The sequence below is a fragment of the Cornus florida genome, unplaced genomic scaffold, assembly GCF_030987335.1.
Source record: "Cornus florida cultivar Cherokee Brave unplaced genomic scaffold, ASM3098733v1 CherokeeBrave_3.0.0_Hap2_Chr08, whole genome shotgun sequence".
Lineage (NCBI taxonomy): Eukaryota > Viridiplantae > Streptophyta > Magnoliopsida > Cornales > Cornaceae > Cornus > Cornus florida.
Window position 1 is genome coordinate 12,606,463 of NW_026775578.1, and position 14,788 is coordinate 12,621,250.

The following is a 14,788-nucleotide window of genomic DNA, read 5'->3' on the forward strand; positions in this document are numbered from 1 at the left end:
AGGTACAAGAATTTATTGAATATCATATTTTCTGGATTTGATATGAAATCATTTATCCACAAATCTAGATCAATAAAAGATGGGACTTGTATCCTGAGTTAAATCTTCTCTAAGATATCATAAATTAAATTATCTGTAGATTGACGTGTGATATTTAAAATCTATCTACTACTTGTGTTAAATCACGTCAACTAATTTAAAGAAAATTTGAAAACTGAACCGTTTTTAAATAAATAAAATTTACCAAAGTTTTAAAAGTGCACTATTTTAAAATAAGAAAAATTTACCATATTTTAACGTCGTTCTCTCTCCCTCGTCTTTTGTGAAAAAGATCGTTCCTTCTCTCTTCTCTTGCTTATTCCCACGATTGGGTGCTTATTCCCACGGTTACGGGAATAATTCGCGCAAAAAATGAATGGGTAAATTAAAAGCCTCTGAAATTAATTTTGTAGTTTAAATTTTAAAAAATAGATGAATTTTGGAATTTAAATTTCAAAAAAAGAGAGTGAAAAAAGAAAGGAATTTTGCAATTTAGATTTAAAAAATAAAAAATAAAAAAGTGAACCAGAGCGATTTTGCAGTTTAACCTTCTAAGAGGAGAGAGGGAGCGATCTTTTTTGAAAAAGATGCTATAGAGAATTTTCCTTATTTCAAAAAGATGCAGTTTTTTAACTTTGATAAATTTTCTTTATCTCAAAATGATGCAGTTTTTAATTTTTATTTAAAATTAGTTAACATGGTTTAATACAAGTATTACATAGATTTTAAATGTCATGTGTCAATCCGTAAAAAATTCAATTAGGATAACTCAAAGAAGATTTAACTTAGAGGATCTAAGTTCTAGAAGATGACTGTTACTAAATACTTGTTATTTCTTTAAGAATTGTAAATGAAATGTTACCAGCCTATTAGATTTAAAATACTGCATCAGAATTTTATAATATATATATAATAAATGATATTTTCAATCCTAAAATGAAAATTTGTAGTGGCATTAATTGATGTTCAAACAATAATTTTACCATAGTTTAGCATACCGAATAATACAAAAACCAACAGTATAAAACGACATTTATTGAAAGAAAAAAATAAATTAATTAAAAGACTCAACTTTTTCAGTTGGCTTCATCACAAAAGCAGAACAAGAGAAGTGGTGAGAAATGAGAGAAATCTATCTGAGACCAAACTTGCTATATTGAAGTAATACCAAATTATAAAACAATAAAATGTACACGATACAATAAACAAGCTTCCACACATATCACACTATAAAGTTCTATCGGGTAACTGAAGAATAAAAATAAAAAACATAAGAATAGCTTATGCAGAAGACAAATTACCATACTGCCAGGGGTTGAACTCTGTTGTTCTGACACCATCCTCATGAATACTGTCCTCCAAGCTATCTACGGCAGCACGATGTTCGGCGTATTTACCATTGTATTGGTAGACTTCCAAGTCCCCCCAAGGTGTAGGTGTAATTTCATCAGTTAGATCAAACCATCTTGGCGTGAATTGATGGCCCTTTGCCTCTCGGTCTCTCTTTTCAGCTCTTTGCCTCTCCTCAAGACTGAAAATGAATAAATTAGATAAAATGTTATATTTTTCACAAAAAATATAACCTCTTAGTGGCACTGTAGTAACAGAAATCTAAAACTTATCATGTTGATTTGAATGGAAATATCCAAACCAGCTAAAACTATTTTTATGATCCTTGAGAATAAGAAAATTGCATCCTTTAACCACTTCAGGTGGCTGCTTGTAAGGTTTCCACATCCCATGTTTTACTCAAATCATTATCATTGAAACCAAATACACCAGTTGAGCCCAACCCAATGGGAACAAATAATTTCTCTACCTCGCTGAAACCAATACAAATTCTCCTAAAAGAGGAACATGCAAACCAACCAATTACGGTCTCCATCTGGGGATTATTACTGAAACAAGCCCTAAAATTGGTGAAGAAGCCACATACGGAATTGCCCTAGGTGAAACCCTAACTGAGAAGGCCTACATGAATCTGCACTTCAGACTGAAGATTTGGTATATGTATTGTGTATGTTTATGTTCATACTTCATATATACATATATGTATATATACAGAAATAAAGTTTCAATACGCAATTGAGCACAATGCCTATGGCATCGCTGAACAACATCAAGCAGAGCACATGCTTGGCTCACCCAAAGACAGCTGACCCTGGACAACCCTCTGATGCCAAGCCTGAACAACCCAAAGCCATGGTTGGCTCGAATCATTTGGGACTTGTACAAAATGATGGTTGTACCCATACGATGGGGGAGCCAGGTATATGAATCATTGTACCATTAACAGACAATCATTGGGCATTAGGGGATAAACATGTGATCCATCAACTTAATTTTAAGCCCTTGTTTTAAGCATTGGCCAGCAATTCCCGGTAAGGAATTTGTTAGTGTATCTGCATGAAAGAGAATTAGAGAGTAGAGAAACCTGCTCTTCTCAGCACCAGCTTTAGATAGATCACCCTTCTCAAGTGCATATCTGTCAGGACGCAAACGAGAATCCGACGCCAACAATTTCCTAGGAGCAGTGTCAAAGCTGTTTATTTTATGTGCAAAATATGTATACTGGTGTTCGTCATTCTCTGGAACAGCAGCCACTCGCCAAACCTGCAGAAAGCTCATCAGTGACTATTTGTTCATCAGCTCAAACAGCCGAAATACCTTAACTAACAGCTACTTAGATATTATAAAAAAATGCATAATAAGACACTATTTCAAGTGTCTTTCAGGCGAAGCCACCCATTTATCATCATTATAGGCGAGCTTTAATTTCTTTAGGTGGTTCGTAGGTCGGAGTAATATCCTTTATTAAGAAGTGAACCAAAAGAAGCATGCAATTCTGGGATTTTGTCAAATTGTTGAGCTTGTAAAATCATTCAATTGGCTTGGACCACGAAATCTGTTCATAGAGTAAAAAGGTACTCCAAAGCAAAACTATTGCAAGCCAGATAAAATAAGCTCAAATTCATCCCAGAATAATGCTCTGGAGTACATTTTTAGAGTCACAAGCCAGAATTGTAAACAAGATTATTATCAATGACAGTCCCCCAAAAGCATGCCAAAATGTGATATATTCAAGAGCTTTTGAAATTTAAACTACTCATCATTTCCGCAAACAACTACTCACTAAATTATAGCAAAAGCATTACAGTTAAGACAACCATGCTAGAAGTAAATATCAAAGAGCCTCAGAAATTAGAAGTATCAAGTATTTATCTCCCGCCCCACCCAAGGAAAACAATCTATATCTTTGTATCCAATACTTCAACCCAAGACTCAAGAACAATCCCCAAGACACTGTGATATCAAAGTCCAAGCATGAAGCATCCAAATTATGATAATCATGAAAGTAGGTAATGTGATACAAGATAACAAAAATCAGGAAACGGAAAATTTTGACAGGAACTCAACTCTATAATTTAGACACAACAGAAAATATATGTGTGTGTGTGTGTGTGTGTGTGTGTGTGTAATTAACAATCCGCGGAAAAATAAATATATACCAATATATATATATATATATAACATATCCATAATTTTAGGACGTTAACTGAAAAGCATACAATGATATGAAGTAGATAGTTATTTATATTTTAGGGGAACCTCTAAAATATTGCAGGCCTGGTCGATATGAAGTAGAGGTTCCCCTAAATGAGGTCAGTTCTCATTCAACAACACATAATTTTAGGACGTTAACTGAAAAGCATAAAATGATAAAACGGGAAACGGGAATTAACCTCTTTCGGTTCTGTGCCTGGTAGAGGTTCCCCTTCCATGTCACATGGTTGATAACTCAGTGACTCGTTCCATTTCCCAGTCATCAATATTTTAGGTTCCTCAGCTGCATTATATACATAACCATCTACTTCATATCGACCAGCCCTGCAATAAAATATACCTGATTAACCGGTACAAGTGGCTCACAGAATGCATGTACACAACAAACACAGATTGCACATGCAGACCTGCATGTCTGAGAAAGAATTTTGACTCTAAAAAATGATAAGAACTTTAAAATGAATTAGAAATACTGGAATAAATTTATTAACCGTGGAGACACCATAAGCAAGCGTAATACAACAATCCTAACTTGTACAGTATCACGGAAAAACCTTAAAGGCTAGAACAAAGGAACAATCAGATAAAGACCATCCAAGCAAGTGAAAAGGAACAGAATATTATCAACATACCCAAACCAACCACATGGCTGGAAGTACAGCACAACTTTGTCACCAGTAGTCAAATTTGTCATGATCATATCCCCAGGTGAATCCACCCAAGTTCGTCCAAAAATCAAATTGTTGACCTTTGTGGGAGGAGGAACCAAATCCAGGACTACACCATCTCCTTTAAGAGTTACACGTGTTCTGCATGTATTAAAAACTGTAGAAATGTAAATTTCATTAATGAAATATGTTGGGACGAATAAATTTGTAAGAAATCCTAATAAAAAAAAGACGTAAACAATAAACACAATATAAAACTTTTCAAAATCAAACATCAAATGAGGCACATACTAATTCTGGAATTGGCACACAGCCGAATAGTGCCTCATATACAGGGGCGAATCCAGTTCATGCCCAGAGGGGGTATAACTTGGCCCCGCCCACTATATTATTGTAGTCATATTCTTAATTTTTTTACATATATAAGGAAATTTGTTTATAATGCCCCCCCTAAAATTATTTTAGTTTCTAAAATTCACTTTAATTTTTCCTTATTTTCCTCTTCCTCTCTTTAAATTCCTTAAAAAAATTAAAAAATTTCTTCTTCAGGCTCTAATTCTTTTTCTTTCTAAAGTTATGCCATTTTTCTGCTGCCTAAAATTCTTCTTTTTCTACTACTACCTAAAATTCTTCTTTTATTTATTTATTATTATATTTTTTTTGCACTATGCCCCCCCTAAATTGAAATCCTAGCTCCGCCCCTGCTCGTATATAGTTCATCTAAGCTGCAAACATAGTCCCACAACCGTGTCTTTCTTCCTTTCAAAGGGCATGGTTAAGGTGGACTTCCACCTTAGGAATTCCCCACAATTCTATACATAATCACCAAAATGCTCTTCTATACAAGTTACAAAGAACTAATAACAGAACAATGCACAGAGCAAGAGCAAGACCAAGAATTTTAAAAATGTTGAACCCACCACCAAAATTATTGACATCAAAGAGAAAATGGTAATAATTAATGAGAAACAGAAATACAAAACGGACCTCCCAACAGGGTAGACATCAAATGAGTTCCCTAAAAATTTGGTTTTCAACTTTGATGTAATGTCATATGTGAAGTGATTGGTTTCAGCATGCCCAGCACTCATTGGAGGATGATGACTCACCTGTAACAAATAGTAATGTTAAAACATTCACTTTAGCAACCATGCAAAAGCATCTGTCCATTAGGGAGCATTCATAAATTTATCTTCCAAGAGTTTCAGAAGATTTAGGCATTAAACTTCCTCTTTTCCTTCCTTAAAAACATCTAGATTCTGAATTAAGTGTCCTTCTTGCTTGTGTATACCCATGTATGCGGGTGGCACTCGCAAGGGTGGAGCAAGAAGTGGAATGGGGATGGGGGGGGCAAATTTTCATTAATACCCCTAAATAATAATTAATTTGTAAATATTATTTCAAAAACTCATGAAAATTTTCAATCAGCCACCAATATTTTTTAAAAACACTTATATATTGGCCCCAAAATATAGAGTTTGAAAACAAATTTAGTTTGTGTTCCCTTGAAACTTGTAGAAATCTTCAACTTTGGACCCTTTTAGCTACACTTTTGAAAGCTCAAATATTGTGCAATAAGAATTTAAGTTCATTATTATTATAGTCCTTACAGCAACACATCATTATCTCATTTACAGATACACACCTGTACAATATTACCTTTTATATTAATTCAAGAGAGAAAAAAGGAGAAAAATCACTAATGCTCCTTCATGTTTATTGTTTAATACAAATGCATGAACCCTTTTTGTCGCACACTAAAAAGATGTTTACAAAAAAATTATCTAGAATTCTATACCAATCTCCATTGGCAAGTCCTAGGTGCATTGGGGCAGGAGGATAAACTAAAGTATGGTGAGATTGACAACAACAACAATAATATCATATATGCTAACACTTTTAATTGTCACTTGCTAAATGACATTCTATAACTATTTGTATAAGTTACTAAAGTTATAATCTTCTTAAATTTAAAATTGAGAAATTTTGTTTAGTTAAGAATCATTATTATTATTTTTTAATCTTTCATCTAGGTAAAAATGATACTCCCTCTATCCCAAAATAGATATCCACCTTGAGAACTGTGACTCAAATTGTTGAGAGTCACAGTTCCCAATGTGGACATCTATTTTGGGACGGAGGTAGTACATCTTTCCCAAATGGAATTAAAGTACACAAATTGTTTTTCCCCAAAAATTAGATTTTTGAAAAACTGAAACAATCGATGAAGGAAAATTGGTTCTCTAATAATGCTTATTTCTTTACCTCCTCTCTTTTAATTGTAACTTATCATTTCGTCTTCTCTATATTTTATGTTTTTATTTCTCATATCAATTTTCGTCTACTTATTTACTCTGTTACATGGACTCTTCAAAAATAGTAAAGTACCCGTGTCGGACACCTATCCCTCGGACATGGGTATGGGATATGTGTCCGACACTTTTGGTTGAACATGTACTTAAAAAGCATATCCTATCATTTAATTACATTATATTATTACTTTAAAATGAGTTAAATACCTATATTGAACATTATATTAGATAAAACATTACTTTACTCTAGAAAATAAAATAAAATAATTAATAAAATAATTAATTTAGCTGTGTCCGTGTGTCCTTCTGTTCGAAAATTTGACACGTCCGACGCATGGATACATACCTGTGTCCGACATCCGTACCCGAGTCCATGTAACATAGCTTATTTAAGTTGTATTTTTCTCATTTTTGGATCTTGTCAAGGTATATTTACCATGACTAATATTTAAACAAAATTATATTACATTTAATTTATGGAAGTTTAAAATTTCAGTTACATTGTACAAAATCCTGACCCCCACCCCCCCTTTTTTCTCCCAAATTAAAATTTCTAGCTCCACCCCTGTGCACCCGTTTCTCCTTCATTTAATATAACATCATTTCATCAAAGAGGAAGTACAAGAAGAGCAAAAAGATGGGGAGAGAGAGAGAGAGAGAGAGAGAGAGAGATAAAAGCATAGAAAAGAAAGTCAAGATCCTTAAATCACCTGCTCGGCAATGAATGTAATCCCACCATGATTCACCATTTCATAAGTCTCACCAAGAATAGGGTTAAAAGGCTTCCAGGTTCGTTGGTAGGCATAGTAAACTGATATTGCCCATGATGCTGCAATGTGATACCAAAAATTCTAATATACATGAGGAAACATTTGCGTACCTGCCCCATAAAATATTCAATGCAAGAATACTCACAAGCATACACCAACCGCATGTACGGATCCTCACACTCATCTGCCCTATCTAAAAGGTGGGAGTATTCCATTAACTGTCACCAAAATTGCACATTTGCACTATCGCATGAGGTATAAACAGTGCATAATATAAAATAAGAATTAACGATGCGGAGAGAAAAAGCACAAACCTCTGCCATTTTCTGAAGCATTGTCATTGGCTCAAATATAAGGACTGGAAGGGTCACCATTGATGTCACATCTGAGCCAATATACTTTTGCATCATCTTCCAGTAACTGTCCCGATCCTTTAAGAAAGCAATAAATCTCAGCATGCATGAGAAATAGATTCAATTCTCAAGCTAAAATAAAATAGGCCAATAGAAAATATTTGTACACCGCAAAGCGAACCAGTGAAAAAACTCAATCAATAACCAATGTTTTAAGTATAGCTTTCAAAAATAAATAAAAAGTAATGTTTGATCGGCACTTCGATTTCTGCTTCCACTGTTAAACATTACCATGTACCAACAGGCCTGTGGCCGAGAGGTACAAGGCTCCTACTTTCCAAAGGGAGGTCAAGGGTTTGAACCTCAGTGGAGGCAGTGTGTGTGAGTCCCAACTAGGAAGAAAAAAAAAAAAAAAAAAAAAAAAAAAAAAAAAAAAAAAAACATTACCATGTATACTGTGTACTTTCGAGGAAGCAACTTGGCTACAAAGTTCAAAACTATTTCTCCTTATGAACAAACAATATTCTCAAGGAGCTTCAGTAAACTTGGAACAACGGTCGTGTAGTACTGGATACGTCTCAATTATTCAAAACTTATCAGTTCATAGGCTCCCAAATCCTAACTGCGCAAAAGAAAATAAAAGAGTCCATCTTCTCAAGTCTTCTATCACAATAATCTATTTTGGGATTTCACCCCACCAGTTGCGGTAGTTTATTTATAACTAAAATCATTTTGCAAAAAATAGTTTACAACAAATTCATAGGAAAGTGCAATTTTCATGTAGTAAGTTTATCCATACATTCTTATTTCCAAATGAATTTTAAGGTTCAGAGATCAACTTTTTTACTTTTTTTTTTTTTTTTTTTCAATTTTGTTGGAGAGTTCAAAGCTCAGGTTATGTACTTAATCTGTAATCAGCAATATAGTTCGATAAATTAACTATCACATCATTTCACTTAAATAGATCAAGCGTGCTAGCTTTTCTATCTTTAGCGGCATAAATGTCATCTTCTAAGTTGTTCTTCTAATCAAATAATAGTAAGGCACGGTGGTCTTGGGTTCAATTATATGGTTTCTGCATATAAATGTGCCTATAGATGACATCATGACAACATAAGAAACAAACAGGTAATGAATATATTGGAGGATATGAAATGACAAGTCATAAACAAAAACAGTTTAATCATAAATTTTGTTCTAATACCCAGAAAAAGCATATATTTCCCTCCATCATTATTAATCATTAAACGTATATGAAGTTAAATTTCATCGTACCTATGTTATTAAGGTACAAGTCTATGTACATAACATGGATAGAAGATGTGGGTTCCAGAAAAACCTCAAAATATAACCAGAAAGTCAAAATATCTCCTTTTGTGGTGGGAACTTTTACCAAAAAAACAATTTAATATTGTCGGTAAGGGACTAAAAAGATATGCTTGCAAATATACCACTAAACACCCACAACCCACTAAATGACTCTGTGTGGAATAATTTTTTGATAAGTAATATGTGTGGAATTATTATCCAGTTATTCTCAGCACACCAAATTTTCTACTAGGACATACAAAAAAAATTATGTATTGAATCAATAAGCAAATCCAGAAAAATGTCAGCTTCAACAAATGCACCAGCTTACTTCAGCTAGTGTTATATAACATCTTTGTTTCTGATATTAATAATAAAAACAACTTGTTTAAAAACAATTTCATACGACTCACCTCCTGCTTCCACCTTCCTCTCTGAGCTTCCTCCTCTGCATCTTCTTTGCCTCCCTCCGGATTTATAACCTCCACCCCTTCATATCCAAGCAATCTGGAGGCAAGGGAGACAAAAAAAGGGGCATCCATTACAGAACAGTTTCTGGACATGCCATTAGTTTCTCAAATAACCTTCAATGAATATCCTTAATCACCACGGATTTCCAATACAAATTGATAGCCATAAAACACACATAATGTGAGGGCCACCACAACAGCAAAATATAAGTTCTAATCAAATAATGCATAATTGGTGAGTACTGCTGTCGTGGGGGGTATCAAACTAGACATTCATGATATCATATCCAATTGCAATATTGGAACATTAAATCAACATTAAAACCTAAACTCATTCATATCTATGTAGACTCATTCCATTAGCTGTCTTCCTTCTATTCTTTTCACTACAATCCTGAACTAATACCAGAACTAGCAAAGCTTCAAGATGACCAGATCATGATTCATCTTTGCAATGTTGAACAATTGGCTCCCAGCTTGATGCCAACCCTCAATGAATTACTGTCAGATTCCTTGTAGGAAAATTGGTGGTTGAAGAAGGGCCTGTCACAAAACTTACCAACACCAGCCTATAAAGAAGCCTATGACCAAGGAGCAGTCCTGTACATCCTCAGTCTAAATGAGTGAGGACCCAAGACAAAAGGAATATAAGGTCCAAACTGATGCAAAAACTGTGTCATTCTGTTAGGCATCTGGCCATATGAGAAAGCTAGCCTAAATCAAGGAAATAAATAGTCTCCATGTAGCAAGACAACAAAAATCAAAGCAAAATGGCATATCAGTTAGCAAGATGATGGTCACAACCTGTAATAGTTGGGAAGCCATATACCAAGGCAACATGATGCTGTAAGTGTAAGGTTTTACAGAACCATATATCTAGTCAACTTGATAAGTTCCATCATATTAAGGCAACATGACATAAACACTACAATCTTCTTCGGCAACTAGGTGGTTTCCACTAATCGAGACAATACAGTAACTTATCAATGCAACATGGTATAGTTTGAGGGCTTTCAAAGACATATTTCAAGGTAGCATGGTACCTTTAGCACATAGGTCAATCAACAATATGGTGATGATTCAATTATATACCAAGAAATCATAGTAATCTAAAGTCCAAACTCGATATATATTAATGCAGAATGGTAGTTTCAAATACCACCAAGCCACAAACCATGTCTCAAAAAAATTATATAAATATTATCTAATCAACAGTTCAACACTTCACCTACCACATATCGAAGCAACAATCAATCAAGAAATACTGCATTGAAGCACCTATCTGTCAAGGCAATGTGGTAGTTTTCACAGATCAGGCCAAATACGTATCAAAGCAACATCACATAAGTGACTTTTGAGGTCCTACAATAACATACATGAATACAACTATACGCTTAACAAGATCTTCAATACATATTTTGATGATTGAATTCATCAAATCCTATGTTATGACCATACAAAAAGCTTACCTATTGGCTTAAATGCCAAGGCATGACACATAATACATGCTATACATGGTACAGGTAGAATTGCTAATGCTGAGCATTTTTATGCTAATTGCTTTTCAGAGAACTTTTTACTATAGATCAGCGACGTTTTTCCCTTTCTCTTTCTAAAAGTTGACCAGCTATATACATTCTCACCAAAACTAAATAGAACGTGAAACAAAAGAGACTATTGACTTTAAAATACGATATTTTACGAAAAGCAATAGTTGAGTACAACAACACAGGGCAAGAGGCAACAAGTTGTGTTCACAATTAATGCGTTAATGAAATCTATATAAATGAACTTCAATTTCAATATCGAAGTCAATAACTAGAACATTATTTACAAAAGTTGATTGTTTAGCAAGTAATTGCAGGCTTTCATCACTAAAGTAACTGTAGCAACAACAAAAAAAAAAAAACGCAAATATATCAATCCTCGAGCATTAAGCGTCAGAGAACTGAGAAAGCCCTTACTTTCTAGTTTTGAAGGTAATAAATTAATCAATCAACTTCTTATTGAAACTACAAAACTCATATGATGACACAATCACTGATATAGTGGTTGATATATTCAGACACACAGACAGAGATAGAGAACCCCCAAGAAGCATACCCGTTGACAGATCTGTGCATGGCGTTCCCGAACATGGACAATCCGGAAGTCATTGCCCCAAAGAAACCCTTGCTTTGGTTTTTCTTTGGACTACTCATCTCTGCCGAACCTAACTCTGCAGTCTCTGCAAAAGATGAATGAATTCAACAAACACCGAGTGGAATTTGAAGAAGGAAGGAAGATGTGTGCTGAGGGTTTTTTTAAAGGAGAAGGGAGACCGAGTTGACCGAACGATCTACGCGACAAATAATCTAAAAACTAAAAGGGAGGGCGAGATTGGGATTTAGCGAGGACCAGAGATGGAATTTGTTGGCGCCCGCTTGTTTTCAAGTGTTTGTTATAGTGGTACCCAAAATAAGGATAATGTTGTGAGTCAACTTGCAAGTGTCTAGCCGACTGTCTATATTTATAGCGTGGATCAGACGCTAATTTCATGACGGTGGACCATCAACTGGTTCTACATCGACCCAAACGGCTAATTAATTCCCCCTCAACAGTTTTGGGCTTGGGCTTAGATGGTGTTGGGAATTGATTATCTAAAGCAAAACAAAATTGGGAGCATCTCCGATGCACCTTTCATTTGGGCTACTAAACCCAAAAATTTGAGAGAAGCGTAAAAAATGGACTCTCCAATAAACTTTTATTTAGGTTCTTAAATTTTAAGAATGTCAAATCTTCTCACGCATATAAGAGTTGCTAATTTTTTTAGCAAGTCCTCTCTCTCTATACGATGTCGTTTGGAATGGCTTTTTATCTCTATCCATGGTTGCGTTGCCATGTTCTCTCTCTCCGTCTCATCTACAACGACCTCTTTCTCCCTCTCATTTACAATGACAGCGATTATCGACGGTGACCAGGTAAATTCTCAAATTTATATTTTCTCTTCTCCTCTCATCCTCATATATATATATATATATATATATATATATATATATATATATATATATCTTCTCAAATCTGAACCGGAACAGCAGCTAAAGCTTGCAAATGGTGAACCAAAACTAAAACAGCGGGCGATGGAAACTTAAAGATTCAGGTTTTGAGCTTCTGATTCTTGTTATTTTGTAGTTTGCAATTGCACAAAGGTAAAGAGAAAGAGGGGGCAATTTCATAATTGAGAACGAGATATATATATGGAGGCGATTGGGGAGGCTGAAATGATTTGCCCTAAAAAAAAAAAAGTGGGAAAAATGTTTATATACAAATTAGATTACAGTAAATTTGTATTTTTGAATTATAAATATAAATATATATATATATATATATTTATATAATATATGAAAAGTTTATGATTGCGGTAATCATTTTAGGGATGGAGGCATTGGGAAGGCTGAAATGATTTGCCCTAATATATATATATATATATATATATATATATATATATAATATTTATATATTTGATTATATTATTATATACTTTTTTATATAATTTTTTTTTTTTTTGAAATTCATATATATTATTATTATTATATATATATATATATATATATATATATATATATATTTGGTCCTTTTTTGACAAAATATTTTAAATTTTTATTTATTTTTAATTAAGTTTAATTTTAATTTTCTTCTAATATCTACAACTTAACTTGAAATGTACCTAATATTAATATTATTGATGCAAATATAAATGTTAATTGAAAAAGAATAGTGGTTGTGTAAAAAAATAATATTTTGTATGAAATGTACCATTGTAGCATAATTGTTAAAATGTAGTATTTTGATAATATAGTACCTGTCAAGATATAGATTTGACATTCAAATTTAATTTTTCGCATTGGGGAAAAAATAAAATAAAATAAAATAAAATAGGTGACCGATTTGTTAGACAGAATTCAGCTGGCAAACAACATTAAAAAGAAAAAATAAAATAAAATAGTTGTCTGTCCAGTTCATCTTTAACGGTGAGAAGAGAGTCCAACACAGAGAGAGCATCAACGACTCAACAACAACAACAAACCAAGTGACCGGAAAGCTTTAAGCAATCTCCAATTGTGAGCTTCAGTCAGACCCAAATCGGAAAGCTTCAGAGAAGATTTGGTAAGGAAAGCACCATGACTCCAGCCAAGAAAGATGTTACAACTATGGCTCTAGTAAAAGCTCTGAACAGAAACCTCCATTGATTCCGATGAACAGAGAACCGAACTGGAACTCCATTGATGACTAGAAGCTCTGAGCTAAAGACAATCCAACTGATATGACCAAATTGGTGAGAAACGATGACCCAACCAAGACCTAAACCGGAAAAACTACAGTACCCAACCGCTGAGCTTCGTATACACATTTCCGGCGAGCTTCAGAACAGACCCAAACGAAGGTGAACACTCTGACAGCGACACCCAATCTGCTGCCGCGTCGGAGCTCGATTCCTCCTCGCCGCCTACCAATCACGCGTGCACCTCTCACTAACTTCTCTGTTATAAACCCATCCAACTTCATACACGTTATCTCGCACAATCTGTACTCGTCGGTGCCAATGAACTAGTTGGATCGTTCACGACTCCGGCGAATCCAGCTCTGGCGACACCTTTTTTTTTTCCCTCTCCGATTCCATTCGTCTTTCTCGGATCCAGTACCGTTCACCACTTCTTGCTTTTTTCCCTCTCCCCAATTCCACTTTACTCTTCATTTCTTATAAGTAGATTTATTGATTCTCTTCTTTCTTCCTCTTAGGTTTCTACGGTCTAAAAATGGATCTGTCTTATTTGATTTGGGGGATTGAGTGAGATGAGAGAGAGAGAGAGATTTGGGGATGTTACTGAGAGAGAGAAAAAAAGGAGCGAGAAACAGAGGAAAGCTGCCACCTAGACCGCCGTATATATTATGACGACCAAATCGGTCAGATACTTTAGTGCAAATGTCCATATAGATTATGACGACCAAATCGGTCAGATACTTTAGTGCAAATGTCCATATAGATTATGCCGAATAAATCGGTTAGGCACTCTAGTGCTAGTATCATTTTTCATCTAATATACAAGCTCTGTTCCCAAAAATAAATAAAATGGTGAAATATCCCAACCTCACCGGAGGCCAAATATCTCACTATGTTTGTACAAATTTCTATCACCTATTGTTAAGTCAGTCAATAGAAAATGTCCAAACTACCGTAACAGAAAATAACCTTATTAGAATACTAAATAATCATTTCAACTAAACAGAAAAGGAATCTTTGGTACATATAAGACAAGCATAAGT

At 34.4% G+C, this 14,788-nt stretch overlaps 1 protein-coding gene across 1 annotated transcript; it reads right to left on the minus strand.

The window, feature by feature from the left end:
- Positions 1-1,176: 1,176 nt before the first annotated feature.
- On the minus strand, positions 1,177-11,957 carry LOC132269426 (oxysterol-binding protein-related protein 3C-like). The gene is made up of 10 exons (XM_059770612.1): positions 11,588-11,957; positions 9,428-9,521; positions 7,668-7,784; positions 7,499-7,571; positions 7,294-7,412; positions 5,259-5,380; positions 4,236-4,412; positions 3,783-3,927; positions 2,474-2,652; positions 1,177-1,570 (listed from the first exon to the last, which is right to left on the minus strand). The coding sequence occupies exons 1-10, from the start codon at positions 11,683-11,685 to the stop codon at positions 1,321-1,323; spliced, it is 1,374 nt and encodes a 457-aa protein (XP_059626595.1). The 5' UTR covers positions 11,686-11,957; the 3' UTR covers positions 1,177-1,320.
- Between the last annotated feature and the right edge of the window lie 2,831 nt (positions 11,958-14,788).

Coding starts and splice junctions, on each gene's coding strand:
- LOC132269426 (XM_059770612.1), bottom strand. CDS start 11,685: ATGAGTAGTCCAAAGAAAAACCAAAGCAAGGGTTTCTTTGGGGCAATG. Junction 7,413..7,498: donor CATGCGGTTGGTGTATGCTT/GTGAGTATTCTT, acceptor ATCACATTGCAG/CATCATGGGCAATATCAGTT. Junction 5,381..7,293: donor TTACATTCATTGCCGAGCAG/GTGATTTAAGGA, acceptor TATTTGTTACAG/GTGAGTCATCATCCTCCAAT.